This window comes from Borostomias antarcticus (genome assembly GCF_949987555.1).
Source record: "Borostomias antarcticus genome assembly, chromosome: 14".
Taxonomy (NCBI): Eukaryota; Metazoa; Chordata; class Actinopteri; order Stomiiformes; family Stomiidae; genus Borostomias; species Borostomias antarcticus.
Genome location: NC_140247.1, coordinates 7,846,627 through 7,869,164, shown reverse-complemented (window position 1 = coordinate 7,869,164; position 22,538 = coordinate 7,846,627). Strand labels below are relative to the sequence as shown.

Here is a 22,538-nt window from a genome sequence, read left to right as displayed (position 1 = left end):
TGACAGGTGATTATAGGAGAAATATAATTTTGTTCATGGGAGTGTCTCATATCCATGAGTTCAGGACCTCTCCCTCTATAACTTCATGCAAGAATATTTTACTTTTACAGTGTAGATTTTGAATAATCCCATCACAAAATCCTACTGTAAGCACATTTGGACTTTTTCTGAACTTTGACAGGTGATTATAGAAAAAATCTAATTTTGTTCATGGGAGTTCATGGGAGTTTCTCATATCCCTGAGTTCAGGACCTCTCCCTCTATCATGTCATGCAGGAATATTAGACTTTCACAGTGTAGATTTTGAATAATCCCATCACAAATTCATACTGTAAGCACATTTTGACTGTTTTTATGAGGTTTGACAGGTGATTATAGGAGAAAAATAATTTTGTTCGTGGGAGTGTCTCATATATATGAGTTTAGGACCTCTCCCTCTATCATGTCATGCAGGAATATTAGACTTTCACAGTGTAGATTTTGAATAATCCCATCACAAATTCCTACTGTAAGCACATTTTGACTGTTTTTATGAGGTTTGACAGGTGATTATAGGAGAAAGATAATTTTGTTCATGGGAGTGTCTCATATATATGAGTTCAGGACCTCTCCCTCTATCATGTCATGCAAGAATATTAGACTTTTACAGTGTAGATTTTGAATAATCCCATCACAAAGTCCTACTGTAAGCACATTTTGACTGTTTTTCTGAACTTTGACAGGTGATTATAGGAGAAATATAATTTTGTTAATGGGAGTTTCTCATATCGCTGAGTTCAGGGCCTCGCCCTGTATCATGTCATGCAGGAATATTAGACGTTTACAGTGTAGATTTGAGACTTCCTCAACTGTTCCATCAAGACCTTCGACGGCCTTCGACGAAGATACAATGTAACGAGTCTACAATGTAACAGTCCTGCATCGCCCCCTAGTGGAGATGTAGTTAATCTCGCGGGATGAGGCGCTGGACCCCTCGACATCGCAGGCTGTCAGAATCGCCCGGTTTTTGCCCACACTCTGCCATCCAGCCAAAGTTGAATTTAATATTTTTTCACATTTAAGGGTAAGTGAATAACGTTATGATTTGGCCTGCTCGTTTCCACGATTTCATGAATCTGACGGTCTCTAACCAGCTTGTTTACCTTGAGCTAGCTATCTGGAAGCAGGCCTGTCGGCGTATATTATTGTTCGTCGGTTTACACCATCCATTTACACCATCTCCAGGGACCTCACCAAAAAAGCAAAGCAAAGAATGTACTTCCTGAGGCAGCTGAAGAAATTCAACATGCCAAAGGCAATGATGGTACTCTTCTACACCTGCATCGTCGAGTCCATCCTCACCTCCTCCATCACCATCTGGTTCTCCGCCACAACAGATAAAAACAAGGCGCATCATCCGCTCCGCTGAGAGGGTGATCGTCTGAAAACTGCCATACCGACAGGATCTGAACGCCTCCAGGGCCCTGGAACGGGCCAGAAGGATTGTTGCCAACCCCTCCTATCCCCTTTGACTGTGGTCCATCGGGACCGGGTCCACATGCCACAAAAGCAGCTTCTTTCCCACGGCCATCAGACTCATTAACAAGGCTTGTGTCCCCCACAACGCCCACCCCCTACTGACTATATCCCACCATGCACCACTTACACAAAAACCTCTGATTGTTCCACATATCCCAACAGCACACATATTGCACACATCACTCATCTGTCACACCACACTCTGCACACACACTGTACATACACTCACCACTCTATTCTGTATATATTGAGTCATTTGCATTGTTCCTTTCTTCTTCTTGGTTATGTCATATTTGTATTTGCACTGTATTTTGTATAGTTTGCACTGTTTTCTGTATTGCATTTGCACTGTCCTGTACCCTGTCCTGTCGTCCACATGCCGTTAACCTAGTCAGATTCCTAGCATGTGTAAACCATGTACATGGCGAAATAAACAGATCTTGAATATTTATGCAGCTAGCTAGCTATGTAACTTTCCCTTTTTTGACGCTTTCTCGTTCATCTCCAGTGTTCCATTGAGTCGCAGCCCTGCATTCCAAAAGAGAAGACGAGTACTTCACCATGAACTCCCACGGGGACGGTAGGGAACTGCAGACTGAGAGTCTGTCTACAGTATCACAACATGTTGATGCCTCCCCAGGAACAGAGTGTGTCTATTGCTTCAGAGGCTGTGTGTGTGTGTGTGTGTGTGTGTGTGTGTGTGTGTGTGTGTGTGTGTGTGTGTGTGTGTGTGTGTGTGTGTGTGTGTGTGTGTGTGTACAGGTGACATGATGGAGAATCAGGCTGAGCTGGAGGAGAAGACCAGCCTCATAAACCAGGTGTTGGAGCTGCAACACACTCTGGAAGGTGAGAATAGCCTGCTGTTCATTCACACTCCAGCAGACAGACACATGCTCATGTACAGTACAGGCACTGTTACTCTTTTCAGACGCCCCCGGAGGAAGTAATGCAACTAATTGAAAATATTATTATAGATCATTTTAAAAGTCCCTGTTTTTGTTGTTGACAGACTTGTCGGCGCGGGTGGACGTAGTGAAGGAGGAGAACCTGAAGCTGAAGTCGGAGAACCAGGTTCTGGGTCAGTACATCGAGAACCTCATGTCGGCATCCAGTGAGGAAAAAAATAGCTTTGATTCCAGCTGTAAAACAAGGGAGAGGCAACAAGTGAATGACATCCTCCTCTGCTCTGTAATGATCTGCTGCATGTTTACTCAACATTACTACTCACAATCTATTTACAGCAAAAAGACAACCTAGAATAGCGTTTATAATCAGTACATTATAGTTTGCAACATAGCTACACACAATCTGACTCCCACTGTTCTCTCACCCGTATGTGATCCTAAAGGCCTTTAATATGTGATGGTTCCTTTCTGTGTATCCAGACCACAGCAGGTTCTGTGGGCCTTTGCTACATGGTGGGATGTTTCAGCTTTATGGATGTGTATATTTGACATGGATAGCCTACATAATCAAAAGATGCCCAAAATTATGCTGAGTGCCACTCAACCACAGCATGTTTGAGACAAGATTTTTTGTATTCTTTGTTGAGGCCAAACAGATACAACTGTCAATGATCTGCTTTTTGGAAGGTTGGGATAATTATTGCTACAGTGTATAACCTATGCATGGGTGGTGTTCTTATCCTAAACCAAAGCTAAAATGTGTTTAACATAGAGAAACAAGTACCTGTGTCATTGCCAGTGATGGGTGTAGTAGGCCTGTTTTGAGTAAGGGATGGGTACACACAGTACAAACTGAATTATATTGCACTAGCCGGTCCGATCACACAGCTTCTGATAGCTGTCAGATGTGCTAGTGTCTTAAATAATTGAGCAGTGTGCCGCCTTCACGGCCAATGGAAGAGATGGCACACCATGTCTCATAACTATCATTTACAATGTGTCATAATGACACAGCCGCCCTCTCATACAGTAAATTGTGTTATTTCCTTGTGTGAAAAGACATGTTACCTGACCTGTACAGTGCTCATTAAGTCTGGCCTAATAGTGTACATTTTGCTTTATCAGTCAACAGCCTTTTTTCTCAATCCAGATTACTTAGAGGCTATCATAGACATTGATGGGTATACAGTTGAATTCAACACAGAGACTGGTCTGTAACAACAGATCACAAGATACTTTATCATAGGCTCCAACACAGCCTCTGTTGTTAACATTTATACTTGAATTGCCTTGATCTTAAGTGTCCTTTTGGTTTCTAGTAAATGCAGTTGATGGTTTATGATTCAATTCAGCCATTTAATTTCTCTGTTCACTCCAGATTATCTAATGCTTTGTGACGTTTTACGTGGGGGCACTTAGCAGTGCAAGGAACTACTGTAGTTTTCTGTGCTCACATTCTGTTTCACATAAACCATTTAAGTGAACAGAACCTACAGTAAGTGCAGTGGTCAGACTGTTTGGCCAGAGCACTTTGGCACTTAAGTGCGCTGATCAACATGTTTGAAAAATCTGTATTTTATTTGTCTGGTCACTTCTGCACTGAGCATCTGAGAACAGTAATGGGAAAGTACATTTGCAATGGTTTATGGATTACATTGTAAAAGCTGTAACCTTGCAATAAAGCACCTAGAACAGAGTGTCATATTCTTTGTATTATTTTTGTGTGTTTATGTAGAGTTTTAATCACCAGTAATAAGTATTTTAGTTTTATTTATTAAATAGTGACAACATAAAAACACAGACTGCTACAATACAGATCAGCCTCACCTGGGCTAAGCTATTTACATGGTACTCTGCTGTTTCAATGCAGATTGAGAAAAATGTATAAAAATTCAGTCATTTACTTTACAGGCTGGTTTCCCAGGTGCAGATTACACCTAATTCAAGACAAAAAGGAAGATATTTGTGCCAACAAAGCTTTTGAAAGCAATAATCTGTGTCCAGGAAACTCCATTTATAAATCACAGGGGGTTCAGCTCTGGTTGTAGTTCTCTACACAGATGGTACTGTAGGCACATATCAGGAACAACACTACACGAAAGATGGGTTGAAATATGTTTGGCACCATTCCTGTGAGCCCCTCTGGGTTGAGCTCTGAGGGTAGCAGAGTGAAATGCTGGTGGCTAAACAAGGTCTATGTCAGCAGTCCTTAAGGGCTTTGACTCCACTTCTTTCCTCCATTGTCCTTCATTGGTCAAAGTACTGATATAGGTCTGCATTGTATTCCTTCCACATGGCATCCGATCCATATCAATAATAATGAAGGTAAGGACACTGGGAAAGGATGCGAGGGAAGGACACAACGCACAACTCTCCAGACACAGCCATGAAGTAGTCATGGATCCCAGTGAGGCCCTCAGGTGAGTCTGCTGTAGGGTGGGAGTTTGGACGGCTCCTCCTCCTCTGGATCCCTGTCACTGAAGGCGGCTGGAGAGTTAAACACTCTGTCATCGCCCGCTGCTGGTGGGAGAGGGGAACTGCTTTGGACAGGCACTGTAGAGCACGCCTCAACACACTGGATCAGACGGCAAACCCCAATCCTTAGCTTTTCACCACTGGCGGATGGAGAGACCTACAGTATCAGAACTGAAGTGGCCAGGAGTTACCCTCAACTTACACCATGCGCTATGCTATGACCACCCCGGGCTAGGATCATAGGTGAAATACTATACACAATACAGTCTCAGACCAAACCTAGACCCCCCCCCCCCACTATCACAAACCAGACACACACAGGCATCTTACCTTGCCAGAATATGACCATTGACCCAGAGCCCAGGCTATATTTGGAGCGGCTTCAACAGATCTCACTCTCTCTCAAGCCTAGAGAGGCTCAATCTCTGGCGTTCTCGTCATTGTTGGCAAGACGTCTTATCTTGTGTAATTGGAAATCCATGTTTCCTCCTCTACATAGCCGTTGGGTTGATGAGGTAATGGCTCACTTGAAGCTGGAAAAGCTGAGATACACCACTCAGGCTTCGACTAAGAGATTCTATAAGGTCTGGCAACCCTTCATGGACTACTACAATAATGCCTACACACCATCGAAAGTACCTTAATGTATGTTTGTGACTATTGCTATCTTTGAAGAAAAAACTACTGCTGCCTGTATTCTATTTTGTTGTTTAGTGATATTGCCTGTCTGTCTATTGCCGTCGCTTGTCAATTCTCTTATTCCAGTTATGTATATAACCCATGTTGAGTTTAGCCAGTCTCCCGGGGAGGGGAGGGATATGTGTGTGATATGTGTGATTGTGGTTATTGTTATGTTATACAAAAACCAATAAAAAGAGTTTGATAATAATAATCTTACCTTGCCAGGTACAAACAAGCTCTGTCCCTGGGTTGGGGTCGCTCTGAGGGACCAGTACCTCCTGTAACACAGTATGACATGGTGTAGGTCAGTGGAGGGGTGCTGACTGAAGAGGTGGGTATGATATGGTGTAGGTCAGTGGAGGGGTGGTGACTGAAGAGGTGGGTATTGTGAATGAATTTCAAGTCTCAACAAAGTGTTCTGTTTTCCCCCTGGACTGTAATTCTAAACCTTGTAGTTCGTTCTCATAGATCAGTCTGTCAGAACTACAAATCCCTCCCTGTGTGACATCACTTCCCTGTCTTCCCCCTGAAACTGTCACTTCCTCTTTCACTGTATAAACCAACGAACCCTCCTCACGTTCGGGACTCTTGCCTGGAATCACTTCCGGTGCGAGGGTCCGACTCTGCAGAATCGTAAAATAGAATAAACTATTGACTTTGTTTAAAACCAGCTTGATCGACCACTCAGCGTGTTCTTTGACAATCTAACTAAGATAAGGATAAAATAACTTTCACAGTATGACATGGTGTAGGTCAGTGGAGGGGTGCTGACTGAAGAGGTGGGTATGACATGGTGTAGGTCAGTGGAGGGGTGGTGACTGAAGAGGTGGGTATGACATGGTGTAGGTCAGTGGAGGGGTGCTGACTGAAGAGGTGGGTATGATATGGTGTAGGCCAGTGGAGGGGTGCTGACTGAAGAGGTGGGTATGACATGGTGTAGGTCAGTGGAGGGGTGCTGACTGAAGAGGTGGGTATGACATGGTGTAGGTCAGTGGAGGGGTGGTGACTGAAGAGGTGGGTATGACATGGTGTAGGTCAGTGGAGGGGAGGTGATTGAAGAGGTGGGTAGGCCTAATACTCCCAGGTCTCATTTGCAGAAATTGTTTTTTTAATAATTTAAGTGGTTGTTAAAAGGGGCACAGTCACGCTTTGTTTCAGTTGATATTATTTGGTTTAAATGCCTAAATTCTAGACCTTTTTAAAATTACAGTCAGTGTAGCTGTTTCCTGTCGGAAATACCGTTGCGAAACCCCAGAAAAACTTCAATGGGCAAACACGTCCAGTGACGTCATTTAAGCATTTCATCCACATAATAGCATTTAATCCAAATAATATCATACCCTTTAATAGAGTCTACTGTGTCTATGGGAAAGGCAGTGTGTATAATTGAAAAAGATGCAAACACGCACATCCACGCCTGAGTAGGGCAGGTGCTGAGCTAAAAAGTATACAAACCATAAAGAAGAAACAAGCTCGCACACGGCAGGGCTCCTTTTTCAAGATTTATTGCACCACAAAAAGTGCTGGTGACATTTCAAGCTCACTGCTCTTCATCAGACTGAGTCCTGCAGTGTGCAAGCTTTTTTCTTCTTTAAAGGCAGTGTGTATACTCTACTACGGCAAAGGGCAGAAGTATGGGTTAGTGTGCAGTCCTGTGCTCACCAGGCCGGTGATGCCGTCATAGCAGCCACAGAGGGGCAGACTGCGGCAGCCTACGTAGGCGATGAGGGAGGAGAGGAGCAGACTAACCGCACAGGCTAGCAACATGGTAGCATTGGCCCCCCGCACAATTCGGCCCAGCACAAAAGTCTGAGGAGAAACAGAAATAACTGTTCATACCATCAGCGCAATACCCACACCTCCCAGTCATATTCAACACACTTTGTAGTCCAGAGTTAGTGCTAAGACTATACACATAGAGGATGTGGTTATGGGGGGCGTGTAGGGGGGTTTAGGCAGCATTTACACAGGGGATGTGGAGGGGTATATATGTATGTGTGTGTGTGTGTGTGTGTGTGTGTGTGTCAGGTGGGAGGGGTTTTACACACCACTTCCTGGATGTGGTGGTGGTGGAACACCTCTTCATCATCCTCCCCGTAGGTCAGCGTCAAACCGGCGTAGGCCGACACAATCATCACGGCAACACAGGAGAACACTGATGCGAAGATCATCACGCTCACCTTGGGAGAGCGTGTTACAGGAAGAGTTTACAATTTACAGAGGGAGAATTCAGTTGTTTCTGTTATAATATGTACACATATAACTGAGTTGAGTTGGTTAAACTCGCTCCTCAGTATGAATACCACCCACCCCCGCCATCAAATCGCTAGATTTTCAGTGGTGTATCTGGCTAAATCATCAAATCAAACTTTATTTGTATAGCGCATTTCATACACAGAGGCAACACGATGCGCTTTACAGAGAGCAAAGGGGGATGGATATAGATCCTACCCATACATTTTCCAGAGGGAAGCAAAAAAACAGCTCACCAAGGGGGCTAAAGCGGGCAAGTCAGAGGAGCCAAGATTGAACCCAGGGTGGGCAAGTGAGGGTGGAAGTGATAGACCTACTGGCGAGAGACAGTGAAACCTGTGACACATTTGCACACACATGGCAACTTAATCCCTTACCAATACTGGATTCTTCCTTTGAGAGGCAAAAAGTGCCAGTACACCTGGGGAGCCCATAATCTACAGACAAGGGAGAGGAAATTCATGAAGTCATAAAAAGATAAGCATGCATAGCCTACAGTACTGTATGAGTATAGGAGGACAATTGAAACAGCCAAACTTTAACAAAAGTTCAAAGTTTAACTTAAGTTTAATTTAGAGATAGATGACGAATGAAAAGAAAGGTACATGTAGATTATGTCACTCTAGAAAAAAGGCAATATCATTGCTCACCAATCCTGCCCACACTGGCGCTCTGGTTGTGCTGAGTGTAGTGTTTTTGCGAAAAACTGCATCCATGACTCCACACACCACACACAAAGCCGCGCAAGCCACCTGAAGAATGCCTAACACCACCACGCTGCGCTGGTTGAAAATGAAGTACCTGTAGCGGCCCATCTCCTCGTCACAGCACCTGAACGAGTCTAAAAATAAAATACAGGTAGCCTACATTTTGAGGTAGACAGGTTTCAGTAAACACATTCACATAGGCCGTTAGGTGACTAGTCAGGCTACTTTAAGCTGTAGGATCTCTAAAATGTTTAGTTTTACCGCCTTCCCAAACGTAGTAGCGCCTCGCTCGAACATTCACAAACGTTTATAGTGCACTTTCTAGCAACATGTCTCTATAATAACAATATAGGCTACTTGCCAACACAGTAGGACTAGTGTTTCCTACTCTTCCCAGTCAGTCGCGGTCTTCCTTCCGGGCAGTTTTGTGTTGTCTGTAGGCTACAGGTGGACTCCAGCATGTTACCCATTAACCAGTTGCCCACGCACAGACCGACGTGCACCCTTTCTCTGCTGGTTCTTTGACGTGTCTCCTGCAGCTTTCTTTTTGACTGATGATTCATGTTTTGCTATGCGGAATATTCAGTCTTTCCTTTTCATTCTGAGACAAAGCGTAGGCTATTAAATGATTGCCGATTATATCAAAGAAGTTGCTATCAAATAAAAAATTACAGGACCCGGGGGGTGGTCTTTATTCGGCCACACAATGACACACACATAGTGAGAGGCGACTCGGCACACAACACACATGCAATTTTCGTATGTCGCCGGTGGAAATTGTTCCCTGCAGTTCTCCAATCCAAACTGTCCTCCCTCCAGGGGCACCTATAGGAGCAGTGGGCAGCCATCGATCATGGCGCCCGGGGACCAAGTCCAAGTGCTTAGTCCAGGTCTTGGTCAGGGACCGGACTGAAGAGCATCTGTTCGTCTGCATATTTTTCGTATTGGGTTCTTTGGGAGGAAACCATTGCGAACACGGGGAGCACATACAAACTCCGCACAGAAAGGCCCGGGTACCTTCCTGCTGTGAGGTGACAGTACTACTACGCCACCGTGCCGCATGTGAGCGATTTTGGGGTTCAGCGTTGCCTACAGTTGCTCAAGGATACTTCGATACACGGCAGGATCGAACAGCCGGCCGCTCTACCTCCCAAGCTAGTCTCGTTATTGCTCTCATGCTCTGTAGGTGTACTACCAAATTGATAACACAGTCCAAATTGAAATACATTAATTGGCAATACACCATTACAAACATCAGTGATTAGTAGGCTGTTGCATGTGTGCTTTTTGAGGGGGGTAGAAATGACTGTATCAGCTGTTGTGGTACAAGAGAGTTTAATTGTACACAAGGGTGGAATTGGCAACATCCCTCGGCAAAGTCAAACACATGACTGACATTGAACACACACACACATACTCACAGTAAAGGATGGTGCTTCTCATCAACTAACTCCAGTTTATATCAAACATGATTATGATAAACCTCATACTACACAACCCTTCATACCCCCTGGTTGTAAAGACTAGCCAGGACCAGGAAGATAGAACGGTAAACCTATGCTACATGATAATGGCACCTGATTAGATCTCCTAGCTGGTACATTGTTCATATCTCTGACTTCTTCCGGTGTTTCTGTACTAGTGGGTCTGCTGGGAATGTGGCTGATCTCCAAGGCATCCTTACTTGCGTCCCTGCAGTGTTTCATCCGTTATGTGTCTTTCCTCTTGATAACCGGGAAGTGTGTTCCTCTGTGTATGTGTTTGTGTGTGTGTGTGTGTGTGTGTGTGTGTGTGTGTGTGTGTGTGAGATGGGGGGGGTGTAGTAGAAGTGGGGTAGGTGGTATTTCAGTGGGGTAGGTGGTATTTCAGTGGAATAGTAGGAACGTGGAAGTGTGCATTAAGTACCAGTTTTAAGTACAGTGGGGTAGAAGGGTGTGTTCTATTGCCCCTGGGCAGCCTGTCTCTGTTGGAAAGCCAGTAGGTCCCGTTTGTACCAATCAGGTGCCTCCGGGCCGTTCTGTCCCAACGACTCGTGATCGTAACCGTAGGCAATTGTCAGCTCTTCATCCCGCCGCACGGCCCGCAAGGTACGAATGCATTTGATTGGCCCAAAACGAGGATGGACATACCTAAGGAAACCAATTAACAAGACACATTTAAGACCACAATGTCAGGCCTCTAAATATATGTAAGGGAGCCTACAAGTGCACACTTCAGGGAAAAGGGTGGAGGGTTAGGAAACAGCATCTGTACTCACGGGTCATATTTGCAGTTGGGGGTGAAGGAGTGGTTGCCCTTGTGTCCAAGAGAGGCACAGTATTTCTCAGTTTGGTCAAATGGCTGGGGAACATCAATCACAGTGTCTTCGTCCAATGAGATGGTGTTCCCATTCAGCGCCCAATCCCGGCTGTCCACCTGGGAGTAACCATGGGCAACGCCACAAACAACAATAAAAACAACTACAGTGAACACCTTGCTCTTGCATTGTTGTTTTAATGCCTGGGGCTACAGCCATACCCCACAGAATTTTCATGAAAGTTAAGTCCGCATGCATGCGTGGGTGCATGCGCACACACACACACACACACACACACACACCTCTGCCTCTTACCTCTGAGTGTGTGATGCGCACACCATTGTAAAAGGCCATAACAGTGTCTGGTTCAGCATCCACCTTGGTAAACAGGCCTTCTCCTGCCCCTGAGATCAGGGAGTCTGCCACAAACACCCTGACAACCAAGACCAGGCCACACAAAAAAGAAGTGTTTGAATTTGAGTAGTTCTTGAGGTTGTTCTCCTGACACAGATTCAGAATGAAAGTCATCTTTATTTTGGGGCTAGGCTGGCTCGGCCAATTAAAGGACAATGCTCGTTTTTGACAACCTGGACCTTATTTCCTGCCTATATGCCTGTTTTGGTTTTTCACATGCCTCTGTAATATGATCTTTAGAAACGTCTTTGGAAACGAAATAGCTTCCTCACTTGCTCCAGCACAGCGCGCAATCGTTGCTCCAGCACGCTGTGCGCATGCGTGCTGGAGCAAGTGAGGAAGCTATTTCGTGTCTAAAGACGTTTCTAAAGATCATATTACAGAGGCATGTGAAAAACCAAAACAGGCATATGCTCTATGTAAGCACAACTAGCGATTCATCAAGACAGATTGATGAAAACAACCGTTTCGCGGCAGAAAATAAATTTTTAGAAACTGCATTCTAAGTGCCCCGACCACCGCCATTACATGGATATACTGGCTCGCGCTGGATTTTAAATTTCTTCTACAGGCCTCCGAACTACACCAAAGTGATCTCGGTGAGTCAAACGTCTTATAATATGTCGGAAATAAGGTCCAGGTTGTCAAAAACGAGCATTGTCCTTTAAGAGTGGATATAATTTAATTTCCTCAGGGTAAGTACCAGTAGTTATGCAGCAGTGGTTTAAGACACATGACGACTAACCTTTTGCTCTCATAGGGGTCTGGTAGCAGAGTGTGCGTTGCAATACAGGTAGAAGTGGACTTATCATAGGAAAAGACAGGGCCTAGAAACAAAAGTAAATGTAAAAAAAAAAACATAGCTAAAGACATATTCTTGTGATGATTAACATCGTCACTCACTGTCAGGCACAGTGTCAAAGTGCGGTCTGCCGGTCTCCATGGAGACAATGGTGGCGAGACGAGCCTCGATTAGCTCCCCCTCAACGAAGCTCCCGTAGAGAGACGTTTCACCATCGGGGTAAATGTAAGCCACCGATGTCCCTGTCATCTCCCCGTCCTCATTCACCTTCCCAAATACGCAGCCACGGTCCTACAGAAACACACACACACACTCATCTCAATTCCTTCCAGACAGAAGTATTAAGAGTATTAATACGTGAGAAGTATGAAGCTACGCTAAAGGGGATTCAGACCGAGAGATTTCTTCACACTTCCCCTCGCCTACAAAGCCCCTAAGCGGATTCCCTGGTTATCCACACTGACGCTGGGGACTCACGGGGTAGTAGACCCAGCACTCGCCGTGGCGGCTGTTGTCCTTGTTCTGGCCCTTGAACACCAGGCGGCCCTCACTGTTGTACTCCTGGGCCGGGCCATTGAGCTCCCCGTCTACGTAGGTCCCGTGGAGCGCGCTGCCGTCCTCGTAGGTGTACACCCCCTGGCCCTGCAGGGCGTCGTCCACGTAGTAGCCCTCCAGAGTACTGGGGAAGGAGGCGGGACAAAGAGGGGAAATGCGCACAGTAAAGGATAAAAGGATGTGTTGGGAACAAACGACCGTGCGGCTCACTTCATTTAGTCTATGTTATTAAGCCCAGCACCCCAGCAAGTAGTGATGTGTGTGTGTAACTGTCAAACATAGACAAGATTAGAACCTGCACTCAGAGAGAATGTGTGTGTGTGTGTGTGTGTGTGTGTGTGTGTGTGTGTGTGTGTGTGTGTGTGTGTGTGTTTGGACAATGCACATTATCCTCCGTCAGGCATACCTCCCATCGAAGAAGAAGAACTTCCCTTTCCCATTCTTCTGTCCATGTGAGAAGTGTCCTTGGAAGCGGTCGCTGGAGGAGTAGGTCACCGTGCAGAACCCATGAGGCTGGTCATCCTCATCCAAGGGACCTGTGTGAACACACCCACACGTCACACACATCTATCGGACTAACAAATGAAGGCACCGATCCTACATCTTTTCACTGTAATTAATACAACTACATATTTAGGAGTGCTTTATTGCCTTGACATTGTGTCTGATAACACCATGTCTTGTATGCCCAGCCCTGATGTAGGCTATATCCACTTTCTCACATTTCTATGACAACCTCGTGTCAGTTACAGCAATAGCCTACAGCACAGTGCGCTGTAAAAGATCAAAGCTAGTGAGAGAGCAACTCTAGCTTGAATTTAAAAAAGGTTATTGATACCTGACCATCACTTCAATCATGAGCTGGGCAATGTGGGCATGTTCACTTTTCGAAAAGTTACAAATGTGTGAGACTGCCGTAAGAATTAAGGCATAGGCTATAGCTTCGGTAGTAATAATTAATTTCATTTATAAAGCAATTTTCATTGTGATAATTAAGGCGTAGCTTCAATAGTGATAATTCATTTCCATTTATAAAGCACTTTTCATTGTGAGACAATCACAAAGTGCTAGGCTAGGCTACTTTGTTGCCATAGGCCTACTCGGCGCCATGGTGCGGGCCGAGTGATTGAAAGATGATATCAGTAAAGAAAAAAACTTGGGCAAATCGTATGCAGTCAAACACGTACGTCAAACGTAAACCCGCGTTGACTTCGCAATTCCGTTTGACAAGCAATATATGGGCGCACGTAGGCTACGCGTTGAATAACGCAAGCAATTAAAACACAGCAGCTACAAAGATCCAATCTCCGGTTTTATCAGCTCAAGCGTCGACATGCATACGGAAGACACCGGCCCGGTGCGTCTGCTCTGCTACCGCCGATCGCATGTGGGATTCCCCCAGAACTAAAGTCCCAGGCGCCGGCTACACCGCTGCAGATTGTGGGCCTTTCAAATCACGTTCTAGGCTACTTCAAAAAGGTTGTAGCTCGCAAATCGAATAACGTTGTGTGTGATAACTCGATGACGGTGCATAGTTACACGTGACTCGCATTAACATGACAATGTTTGTTAATCGGGCTATTTCCTACCCTCAACGACTTCTTCCATATTTTCGTCATCGCTGTACATTGCCTTCCGCCACAAGATGCGTGTAGAGTTGAAAAACTGAAGTTCCTTTTTACTGCCCAGATTTCATCCCGCACATCAAGCTGTTCTGTTGCCTCCCAAACAGCCGTGGAGACCCGTAACCCTACTGGGACTGAATGGTCAACGGTCGATATAGAGGATAGCCAAGGCACTTTATTTTAAAATGTTTATCTTACTTGATTTATTTTTATTGTTATATCTTACTTTTTAATTTATTTTACTGTTTTATCTCCCATCTAATTGTCCATGTTTTGTTCATAGCGTTCTAAACAGACATCAATTCCTCTCATGTGCACAGTGATGACCAGTCATGTGTAAGGCTTTTGTAATGCCAGTTTGGCCTCTCCCCCCATGCTCTCCACACGTTACCTGGCTTGGTGTGTGGGATTGGCGAGGATGGCACACAAGGTCATGCAAACTGCCGTCACTGGACCTCCTGAGTTTGAGAGAACATTTAGAGCTCAGTGAGTGATTTGATTATCATCACATTGTCGTGAAACGTGTTATTCGTGTTTATTTTTCTGTGTGTGTGCGTGTGTGTGCTCATGTATGTGTGTTTGCGTGTGTATGTTTGTCGTCCCTGGTCAAAATTCTGTTGAGTTCTACCCAGTCTTCTTGGTGGTGCTTTGGACCTCTGGACTTTTCTTTAGTGAGGGTATGACAGATCTATACACATCTTAGACAGATTTATACACATATTTTCACAGTAAACATGCTGCGGTAAAAAGTATTACAAAATAGTCCTGCTAATGAACACAAGCTTTCACTTGGAAATGCTGCAGGTTCACTTGATTTCACTGCATACAGTATAGCGTCACACTTTTCTGATTTTACTGCGCGTGTGTGTGTGTGTGTGTGTGTGTGTGTGTGTGTGCTGGGCTACAGTGCCTGCAACTCTTGGAGGGGTTGTGTACATGGTGGCCAGATGGATATATTTCAATGGATACATAACCTCCACTAAAAAAAGGTATGATACAGTCAGCGAGCGAGCCTGATCACTGGTATGGCAGGCTGTGGCAGCAGTAGAGGGTAAATGATATTACAGTCAACACGTGTCCATGGTAAACAGACTGCAGGCAGCCAACCCATGGTACACTTCATGAAAGCTTTATTGCAATGAGATAATGGCGTGTCCTTGGCTGGTCAAGGAACTGAAATGTGATATTAGTGGCATTGGCTTATGCTTGTGAGAGACTGATGTGGTTGTCTTTTTCTAGGTTGCCTAGATTCTACATGACCATAGGAGTTTTCCTCTCCCTGTCTCTACTGAGTGCCGGGGTCTCCTCCAACATCACTTTGACATCAACCTGGGCTCTATAGCCTACTCTAAAAAGATGAGAAGGGTTTTGTTAGCCTAAACGAGGGGGCTATTGCACCACAATTGTCATATGTTCCATTTTGTTTGCTTGGTGTCTGTTCTACCCTGTAAGTTGAAATAGATGCCATTCAAAAGTGTTTCGTTTTGAGTATGCAGTTTGTGTTCTCCTACCTCAAAACCGCCCAAAGTAGCCTAATTCTTGCTTCACTTCCTCAACTGTTCCATCAAGACTGGCCTTCGACGAAGATACAATGTAACGAGTCTACAATGTAACAGTCCTGCATCGCCCCCTAGTGGAGATGTAGTTAATCTCGCGGGATGAGGCGCTGGACCCCTCGACATCGCAGGCTGTCAGAATCGCCCGGTTTTTGCCCACTCTGCCATCCAGCCAAAGTTGAATTTAATATTTTTTCACATTTAAGGGTAAGTGAATAACGGTGTTATGATTTGGCCTGCTCGTTTCCACGATTTCATGAATCTGACGGTCTCTAACCAGTTTGTTTACCTTGAGCTAGCTAGCTAGCTAACATAGCTAGCTATCTGGAAGCAGGCCTGTCGGCGTATATTATGGTGCGTTCGTTTATAACTGGGAGGTGGCAAATTGCGACTTGCTACTAGGAATGATTAAATAAAACACCTCATGAACTCGCACTTCCTCGTCGCAAATTCGGATATGTTTCTCAGCCCCCAGTTGCTCGAATGCACTAGATATAACTAGGTAACTGTGATATAATGGTATATAGATATAACTAGGTAACTGTGATATAATGGTATATAGATATAACTAGGTAACTGTGATATAATGGTATATAGATATAACTAGGTAACTGTGATATAATGGTATATAGATATAACTAGGTAACTGTGATATAATGGTATATAGATATAACTAGGTAACTGTGATATAATGGTATATAGATATAACTAGGTAACTGTGATATAATGGTATATAGATATAACTAGGTAACTGATATAATGGTATATAGATATAACTAGGTAACTGTGATATAATGGTATATAGCTCGAATGCACTAGATATAACTAGGTAACTGTGATATAATGGTATATAGATATAACTAGGTAACTGTGATATAATGGTATATAGCTCGAATGCACACAGGTCGGAGGTAGGTATTTTGCCACTTGCGACTTGCCACATCCGACCACAAACGAACGCACCATTATTGTTCGTCGGTTTACACATACTTCCATGGTCTACACTGGTCATCTGCCGAGTGCAGCGCTAGCTAGCGTCTGCTACTTACATTAGCTAGCGAGCTACCAATGAACAATTTCCTCAATACTAGTAGTAGTAGCAGAAGCAACTTGTATAGACAAGGTAGTGACATTTGTTCGACCAGCTGCTGTCCTGGTGCGGCCCAAACAACCTGGAGCTCAACGCTCTCAAAACAGTGGAGATGATTGTAGACTTTAGAAAGAAACCAGCCCCCCCTCCTCCCCATCACTCTGAATGACATCCCAGTGGCCACTGTTGACTCCTTTCGCTTCCTGGCCAACACCATCTCCCGGGACCTCACCAAAAAAACAAAGAAAAGAATGTACTTCCTGAGGCAGCTGAAGAAATTCAACATGCCAAAGGCAATGATGGTACTCTTCTACACCTGCATCGTCGAGTCCATCCTCACCTCCTCCATCACCATCTGGTTCTCCGCCACAACAGATAAAAACAAGGCGCATCATCCGCTCCGCTGAGAGGGTGATCGGCTGGAAACTGCCATACCGACAGGATCTGAACGCCTCCAGGGCCCTGGAACGGGCCAGAAGGATTGTTGCCAACCCCTCCTATCCCCTTTGACTGTGGTCCATCGGGACCGGGTCCACATGCCACAAAAGCAGCTTCTTTCCCACGGCCATCAGACTCATTAACAAGGCTTGTGTCCCCCACAACGCCCACCCCCTACTGACTCTATATCCCACCATGCACCACTTACACAAAAACCTGATTGTTCCACATATCCCAACAGCACACATATTGTACACATCACTCATCTGTCACACCACACTGCACACACACTGTACATACACTCACCACTCTATTCTGTATATATTGAGTCATTTGCATTGTTCCTTTCTTCTTCTTGGTTATGTCATATATTTTGTATTTGCACTGTATTTTGTATAGTTTGCACTGTTTTCTGTATTGCATTTGCACTGTCGTCTTTGCACTGTCCTGTCCTGTACCCTGTCCTGTCGTCCACATGCCGTTAACCTAGTCAGATTCCTAGCATGTGTAAACCATGTACATGGCGAAATAAACATCTTGAATATTTATGCAGCTAGCTAGCTATGTAACTTTCCCTTTTTTGACGCTTTCTCGTTCATCTCCAGTGTTCCATTGAGTCGCAGCCCTGCATTCCAAAAGAGAAGACGAGTACTTCACCATGAACTCCCACGGGGACGGTAGGGAACTGCAGACTGAGAGTCTGTCTACAGTATCACAACATGTTGATGCCTCCCCAGGAACAGAGTGTGTCTATTGCTTCAGAGGCTGTGTGTGTGTGTGTGTGTGTGTGTGTGTGTGTGTGTGTACAGGTGACATGATGGAGAATCAGGCTGAGCTGGAGGAGAAGACCAGGCTCATAAACCAGGTGTTGGAGCTGCAACACACTCTGGAAGGTGAGAATAGCCTGCTGTTCATTCACACTCCAGCAGACAGACACATGCTCATGTACAGTACAGGCACTGTTACTCTTTTCAGACGCCCCCGGAGGAAGTAATGTAACTAATAGAAAAGAGTCCATTTTTAAAATCCCTGTTTTTGTTGTTGACAGACTTGTCGGCGCGGGTGGACGCAGTGAAGGAGGAGAACCTGAAGCTGAAGTCGGAGAACCAGGTTCTGGGTCAGTACATCGAGAACCTCATGTCGGCATCCAGTGTGTTCCAGACAACGGACACCAAGAGCAAACGAAAGTAAGGAACCATGGGACCTCCTGAACAACCCCCCCCCTCCTCTCGACGGACCCCCACCCACAACGATGCTGCTTCCCCTCACTCTTCAGCTCACGACAACTCCGCAAGCCCCCGCCCCAGAGCAGCTCTGTAACTCCACCCCTCCCAGCCCTCCTGGCGAACTGCAGCTAGCTAAGCTAAAGCCTTTTAGTCCTCCTGACAACCCAACCCCTCCTGCGCATCCCGCTTTGCTCCCAACATCAGAGTTTTACAGTGATGCTCCAGTGTCAAATGTTTACGTTCAATTACTTTTCCTTTTTGTATTTATGTTACAGTATTACTGTCAGTGCCATTGTTATTCCTCATGTTTTGTCAGTTAAGCATTTATTTAAGAGTGGTTAATTCTGTATTAACTAAATGTTAAAAGGGAACTTGTTTGGTCATTTCGGACTGCATAGTCTCTCTGAATAATTAAATTTTAAGTGTCATGTTTTATTGTTGTGATTGTCATTAGCTACTATTACACTATGCATTTAGATGTAGACTCAGTTGCAATGACCATTACTTTCCTCCACTGCCAAATATGTTTTCTAAGCATACTATCAAACTCAATTTGCTAAAACAAATTGCTTGTCCAACACTTTCTTAAATTGACATCCCGTACATGATACAGTAGATTGGCAGATGAATTCATATGCATCAATGGCAGAGGTGGTTCATTGCAACTGTGAGCCTGTGGAAGTCACCCTAAACCTGCATTGTATACATTTGACAGTTATGTTACTGAATTCATATGCAAATTGTTTTAATAAAGAAAGTGATTATTGGCTTATTTTGTCTCCGTGGTGATATTCCCCTCTCTCACTCGTCTCTCTAGTCGTTCTTCACTAGAAAAACATCCCCAGGTCTTTCTGTTTGTTTTGACCTCTCAGGTCTGATGTCACATTGAAGTGCCAGCTCTAGATGTATTTACTGCAGATCTGGCATCCTTCAAGGATAATCAGAAAAAGGGTTTTGCTGGAAAATGTGGTCTGGAGCTTTGTTTGTATTTAAAATAAATGAAAGCATACAAATATCAGAAATGTCTAAAAAAAAATAAAAAAAAATCCTAAAGCCTGATTCTTAAATCAGTTGTCTCAAACCTTGCTAACTCATAATCATTAGAGACTAGAGTCGAGTGTCATCTCTGTTTCAATTGAGTGACATGAATTAACCTACCTTAAGAATGCAGCTTATAGTTGTAACCGTGGGTATATCTGTGATATAAAGTGAATGAGGGCAAAAGGGAAGAGAGTAACTTTCTGGAATGGAGTGCAGCCCTGGGTGACTGAACAGCTGTCTGGTGGTGCAGTCGCTGGAAGTGAGTAGATCCCGAAATTAATATGGTAGATAGGCCAGCAAAAAATAGTGAACATAATGTCTTCTTGACTCTGTCTAGTAATGTGAGATAGACTTTTGAAACATCAATATACCGTACATCAATATACTGTATGTATTTGTTGACTGTTTACATAAAAAGTGTAAAACGTCTAATACATGCAATATGAAAGTGCTGGAAATGCTCCACTGCATAGTATTGTACCACTGTTCAACAAGGAGGTGCAGCTTCATGTTTTATTTTCAGCACACAGTTGTAAAAGAATGTGCTCAACTACAGCTATAGTGCTGTAGACCTGATAGAGCTAGACCATGTTGGGAAGGGCATGGGGCATGGGTGGGAGGGAGAGTGACCCCAGAATCAGGTCCTGTCATGGGTGGGAGGGAAAGTGACCCCAGAATCAGGTCCTGTCATGGGTGGGAGGGAGAGTGACCCCAGAATCAGGTCCTGTCATGGGTGGGAGGGAAAGTGACCCCAGAACCAGGTCCTGTCATGGGTGGGAGGGAAAGTGACCCCAGAATCAGGTCCTGTCATGAGTCCGTTCTGAGGTTATTTATACCAATGATCCCAGACTGAATTAGGAGACGGAAACAGAAGGTAGATCTGTTTTTCAATTTAAGCTTCTTACTGTGCTCACGAAGAGACTGCCTACAATGTTAAATCTATCCCACAGTCAGTAAGTCAGTAAATACTGACTCCTGCAATGGCACTGTTTTTTAGTTAGGAACATAAAAAAAACATATGAACCACGTACGCACGTGCGCGCGCGCGCACACACGCGCGCACACACACACACACACACACACACACACACACACACACACACACACACACACACACACACAATTCACAGTGAGATACACATATAAACTACAAGCAGTAGCTGTCATGTCTTTTTGGACCCATGAAGAAGATATTACCTCCTTACAGGAGAGCACATTTATACACCTCCTGTTCAATACATACTTTCCCTCTAGAGTTCTAAAATCTCCAATGTACAGATTAATTATTAATTTAGAAAAATACAAGTACCCTAACTATCAGGTTGTTTGTTCTCAGTTGGTTGTTCCTGTGTCCATGAGGTACATTCATGAATGAACATTAATTTACTGTGTCCAGCTCTTAAGGCACTTTGAGAAACTGCATACATGTCTTTGTCCACCAGATAGTGCTGTTGGCCCAGGTGAGCAGGGTGCAGGTGAGCCTTTGTCCACCAGATGGTGCTGTTGGCCCAGGTGAGCAGCATGCAGGTGAGGTCTGGCTCCAGTTTCTCCTCTCTCCTCTCCTCATCAAAGTTTAATAAATATCTGACAGACAGGCACAAGCGTGAGCATTAACCAAACCTTAGACACTGTGCCATCCAGACAATCATTACATAGGCATGATACACACACAGTGGCGCACGCGCGCACACACACACACACACACACACACACATACAATTCTCCCTGCAAAACAAATGGAACTCACTTATACTAAATTTCAATAATAATACATTTTATCTATAAAGCACCTTTCATTGTGACACACTCAAAATGATGAAATAATTACAAAGTCATTAAGAAAAGAGAGGCACAAATTAACATAAAAATATACACATTACAGAACATGCAAAAATTCGAAATAAGTAGATCTTCAGACCAGTCTTAAAAGCAGCCAGAGTCTGTGGGGTAACGAGGCTTACCTCGCTCAGCTGGACCCACACGTCGGAGTCAGACTGCACCATCAGGCGTAGGGCAGAGAGCGGCTGCAAGGCTGCGCTGATCTCTCCCTCAGCCAGCCCCTCTACAAAGGAACCTGACAAAACACAACGTAGTGGGGGTTCTCTTTCCATTTTGCACTATGCTGGTCTAAATGTGTGTGTGTGTGTGTGTGTGTGTGCGCGTGTGTGCGTGATCCTCCAACATCAGGCCTATTGCAGCATGTGTCACGCGCGCGTGCACACACACACACACACACAATTAGATCTGCGTGGCACAAAAACACAAAAAAACTACACTAAACTTGCTTTTCCAGTACTGTGAAGCAGTGTACTATTTACTGTGGTAATGGTGTGTTAAAAGCCCCTGGCAACTGTGGTAATGGTGTGTTAAAAGCCCCTGGCAACTGTGGTAATGGTGTGTTAAAAGCCCCTGGCAACTGTGGTAATGGTGTGTTAAAAGCCCCTGGCAACTGTGGTAATGGTGTGTTAAAAGCGACTGGCAGAGACACCTTTCCTCCTCTCCCTTCAACACCGTGCACTCATGCTCAAGGGTGAAGTTGATAATAATGATTCATACTGTGAGGCCACTATCTAATCCCAATATTATCTTTGTACTGAGAACCAGTAACAATACAAAAGATAAGGATTTTTATTGTGTATGTTCAGGTGTGGGAGTAAAAGCGATATACACTGATATTATATTATGTACACACTGCAAGTGACAAGGCAGGCCCCTAAATCACATAATTACAGTGTGTGTGTGTGTGTGTGTGTGTGTGTGTGTGTGTGTGTGCGTGTGTGTGTGCGTGTGTGTGTGCGTGTGTGTGTGAGTCTGTGTGTGCGTGTCTTTGTGTGTGCATCTGTGTGTGTGTGTGTGTGTGTGCGTGTCTGTGTGTGTGTCTGTGCATGTCTGTGTTTGTGTGTGTGTGTATGTGTGCGTGTCTGTGTTTGTGTGTGTGTGTGTGTGTGTGTGTGTG

General features: G+C 44.6%; 6 protein-coding genes across 11 annotated transcripts in view; 3 read left to right on the top strand and 3 right to left on the bottom strand.

Annotated features, from left to right (window-relative positions):
* Positions 1 to 1,922: 1,922 nt before the first annotated feature.
* LOC311317321 (short coiled-coil protein B-like) lies at positions 1,923 to 2,874 on the top strand (the record flags this gene model as incomplete). Its single annotated transcript, XM_084448404.1, has 5 exons — positions 1,923 to 1,935; positions 2,045 to 2,098; positions 2,281 to 2,364; positions 2,528 to 2,629; positions 2,867 to 2,874. The coding sequence occupies 5 exons, from the start codon at positions 1,923 to 1,925 to the stop codon at positions 2,872 to 2,874; spliced, it is 261 nt and encodes an 86-aa protein (XP_084304530.1).
* Positions 2,875 to 4,187: 1,313 nt separating this feature from the next.
* Positions 4,188 to 8,960, bottom strand: LOC311317725 (uncharacterized protein). 6 transcript variants are annotated; one of them, XM_084448818.1, is made up of 8 exons: positions 8,901 to 8,960; positions 8,483 to 8,673; positions 8,210 to 8,269; positions 7,628 to 7,759; positions 7,242 to 7,388; positions 6,148 to 6,202; positions 5,797 to 5,857; positions 4,188 to 4,943 (listed from the first exon to the last, which is right to left on the bottom strand). In XM_084448818.1, the coding sequence occupies exons 2-8, from the start codon at positions 8,645 to 8,647 to the stop codon at positions 4,931 to 4,933; spliced, it is 633 nt and encodes a 210-aa protein (XP_084304944.1). In that variant the 5' UTR covers positions 8,648 to 8,673; positions 8,901 to 8,960; the 3' UTR covers positions 4,188 to 4,930. The 6 variants fall into 6 exon arrangements, with proteins under 6 accessions (XP_084304944.1, XP_084304945.1, XP_084304942.1 ...); XM_084448819.1 differs by having other exon boundaries at positions 4,188 to 4,940; XM_084448817.1 differs by lacking the exon at positions 4,188 to 4,943 and adding an exon at positions 5,306 to 5,440.
* A 944-nt stretch (positions 8,961 to 9,904) lies between these two features.
* setd7 (SET domain containing 7, histone lysine methyltransferase) lies at positions 9,905 to 14,345 on the bottom strand. Its single transcript, XM_084448760.1, has 8 exons — positions 14,196 to 14,345; positions 13,013 to 13,142; positions 12,529 to 12,730; positions 12,153 to 12,342; positions 11,995 to 12,076; positions 11,151 to 11,268; positions 10,797 to 10,954; positions 9,905 to 10,668 (listed from the first exon to the last, which is right to left on the bottom strand). Exons 1-8 carry the CDS (start codon positions 14,233 to 14,235, stop codon positions 10,479 to 10,481), a joined length of 1,110 nt encoding a protein of 369 aa, XP_084304886.1. The 5' UTR covers positions 14,236 to 14,345; the 3' UTR covers positions 9,905 to 10,478.
* A 259-nt stretch (positions 14,346 to 14,604) lies between these two features.
* mgst2 (microsomal glutathione S-transferase 2) lies at positions 14,605 to 15,248 on the top strand (the record flags this gene model as incomplete). The annotated part of the gene is made up of 3 exons (XM_084448403.1): positions 14,605 to 14,717; positions 14,838 to 14,908; positions 15,139 to 15,248. 3 exons carry the CDS (start codon positions 14,605 to 14,607, stop codon positions 15,246 to 15,248), a joined length of 294 nt encoding a protein of 97 aa, XP_084304529.1.
* A 644-nt stretch (positions 15,249 to 15,892) lies between these two features.
* LOC311317846 (short coiled-coil protein B-like) lies at positions 15,893 to 18,924 on the top strand. The gene is made up of 4 exons (XM_084448969.1): positions 15,893 to 15,994; positions 17,921 to 17,992; positions 18,125 to 18,208; positions 18,364 to 18,924. Exons 2-4 carry the CDS (start codon positions 17,974 to 17,976, stop codon positions 18,504 to 18,506), a joined length of 246 nt encoding a protein of 81 aa, XP_084305095.1. The 5' UTR covers positions 15,893 to 15,994; positions 17,921 to 17,973; the 3' UTR covers positions 18,507 to 18,924.
* Positions 18,925 to 21,148: 2,224 nt separating this feature from the next.
* Positions 21,149 to 22,538, bottom strand: part of LOC311317319 (alpha-1,3-mannosyl-glycoprotein 4-beta-N-acetylglucosaminyltransferase B) — a gene marked incomplete at both ends in the record, with an annotated part of 10,689 nt that continues 9,299 nt past the window's right edge. Inside the window, 2 exons of the mRNA XM_084448402.1 lie at positions 21,149 to 21,166; positions 21,544 to 21,656. Coding sequence (XP_084304528.1) covers positions 21,149 to 21,166; positions 21,544 to 21,656 — 131 coding nt within the window. The remainder of the gene's footprint in view (positions 21,167 to 21,543; positions 21,657 to 22,538) is intronic.

Coding starts and splice junctions, on each gene's coding strand:
- LOC311317725 (XM_084448814.1), bottom strand. CDS start 8,647: ATGGGCCGCTACAGGTACTTCATTTTCAACCAGCGCAGCGTGGTGGTG. Junction 8,270..8,482: donor CGCCAGTGTGGGCAGGATTG/GTGAGCAATGAT, acceptor CCTTGTCTGTAG/ATTATGGGCTCCCCAGGTGT. Junction 5,858..7,241: donor ATGACGGCATCACCGGCCTG/GTGAGCACAGGA, acceptor ACTGTGTTACAG/GAGGTACTGGTCCCTCAGAG.
- setd7 (XM_084448760.1), bottom strand. CDS start 14,235: ATGTACAGCGATGACGAAAATATGGAAGAAGTCGTTGAGG. Junction 13,143..14,195: donor TATGGAAGAAGTCGTTGAGG/GTAGGAAATAGC, acceptor GTGTTCACACAG/GTCCCTTGGATGAGGATGAC. Junction 12,731..13,012: donor TTCTTCTTCTTCGATGGGAG/GTATGCCTGACG, acceptor CTCCTTCCCCAG/TACTCTGGAGGGCTACTACG.
- LOC311317846 (XM_084448969.1), top strand. Junction 18,209..18,363: donor GCTGCAACACACTCTGGAAG/GTGAGAATAGCC, acceptor TGTTGTTGACAG/ACTTGTCGGCGCGGGTGGAC.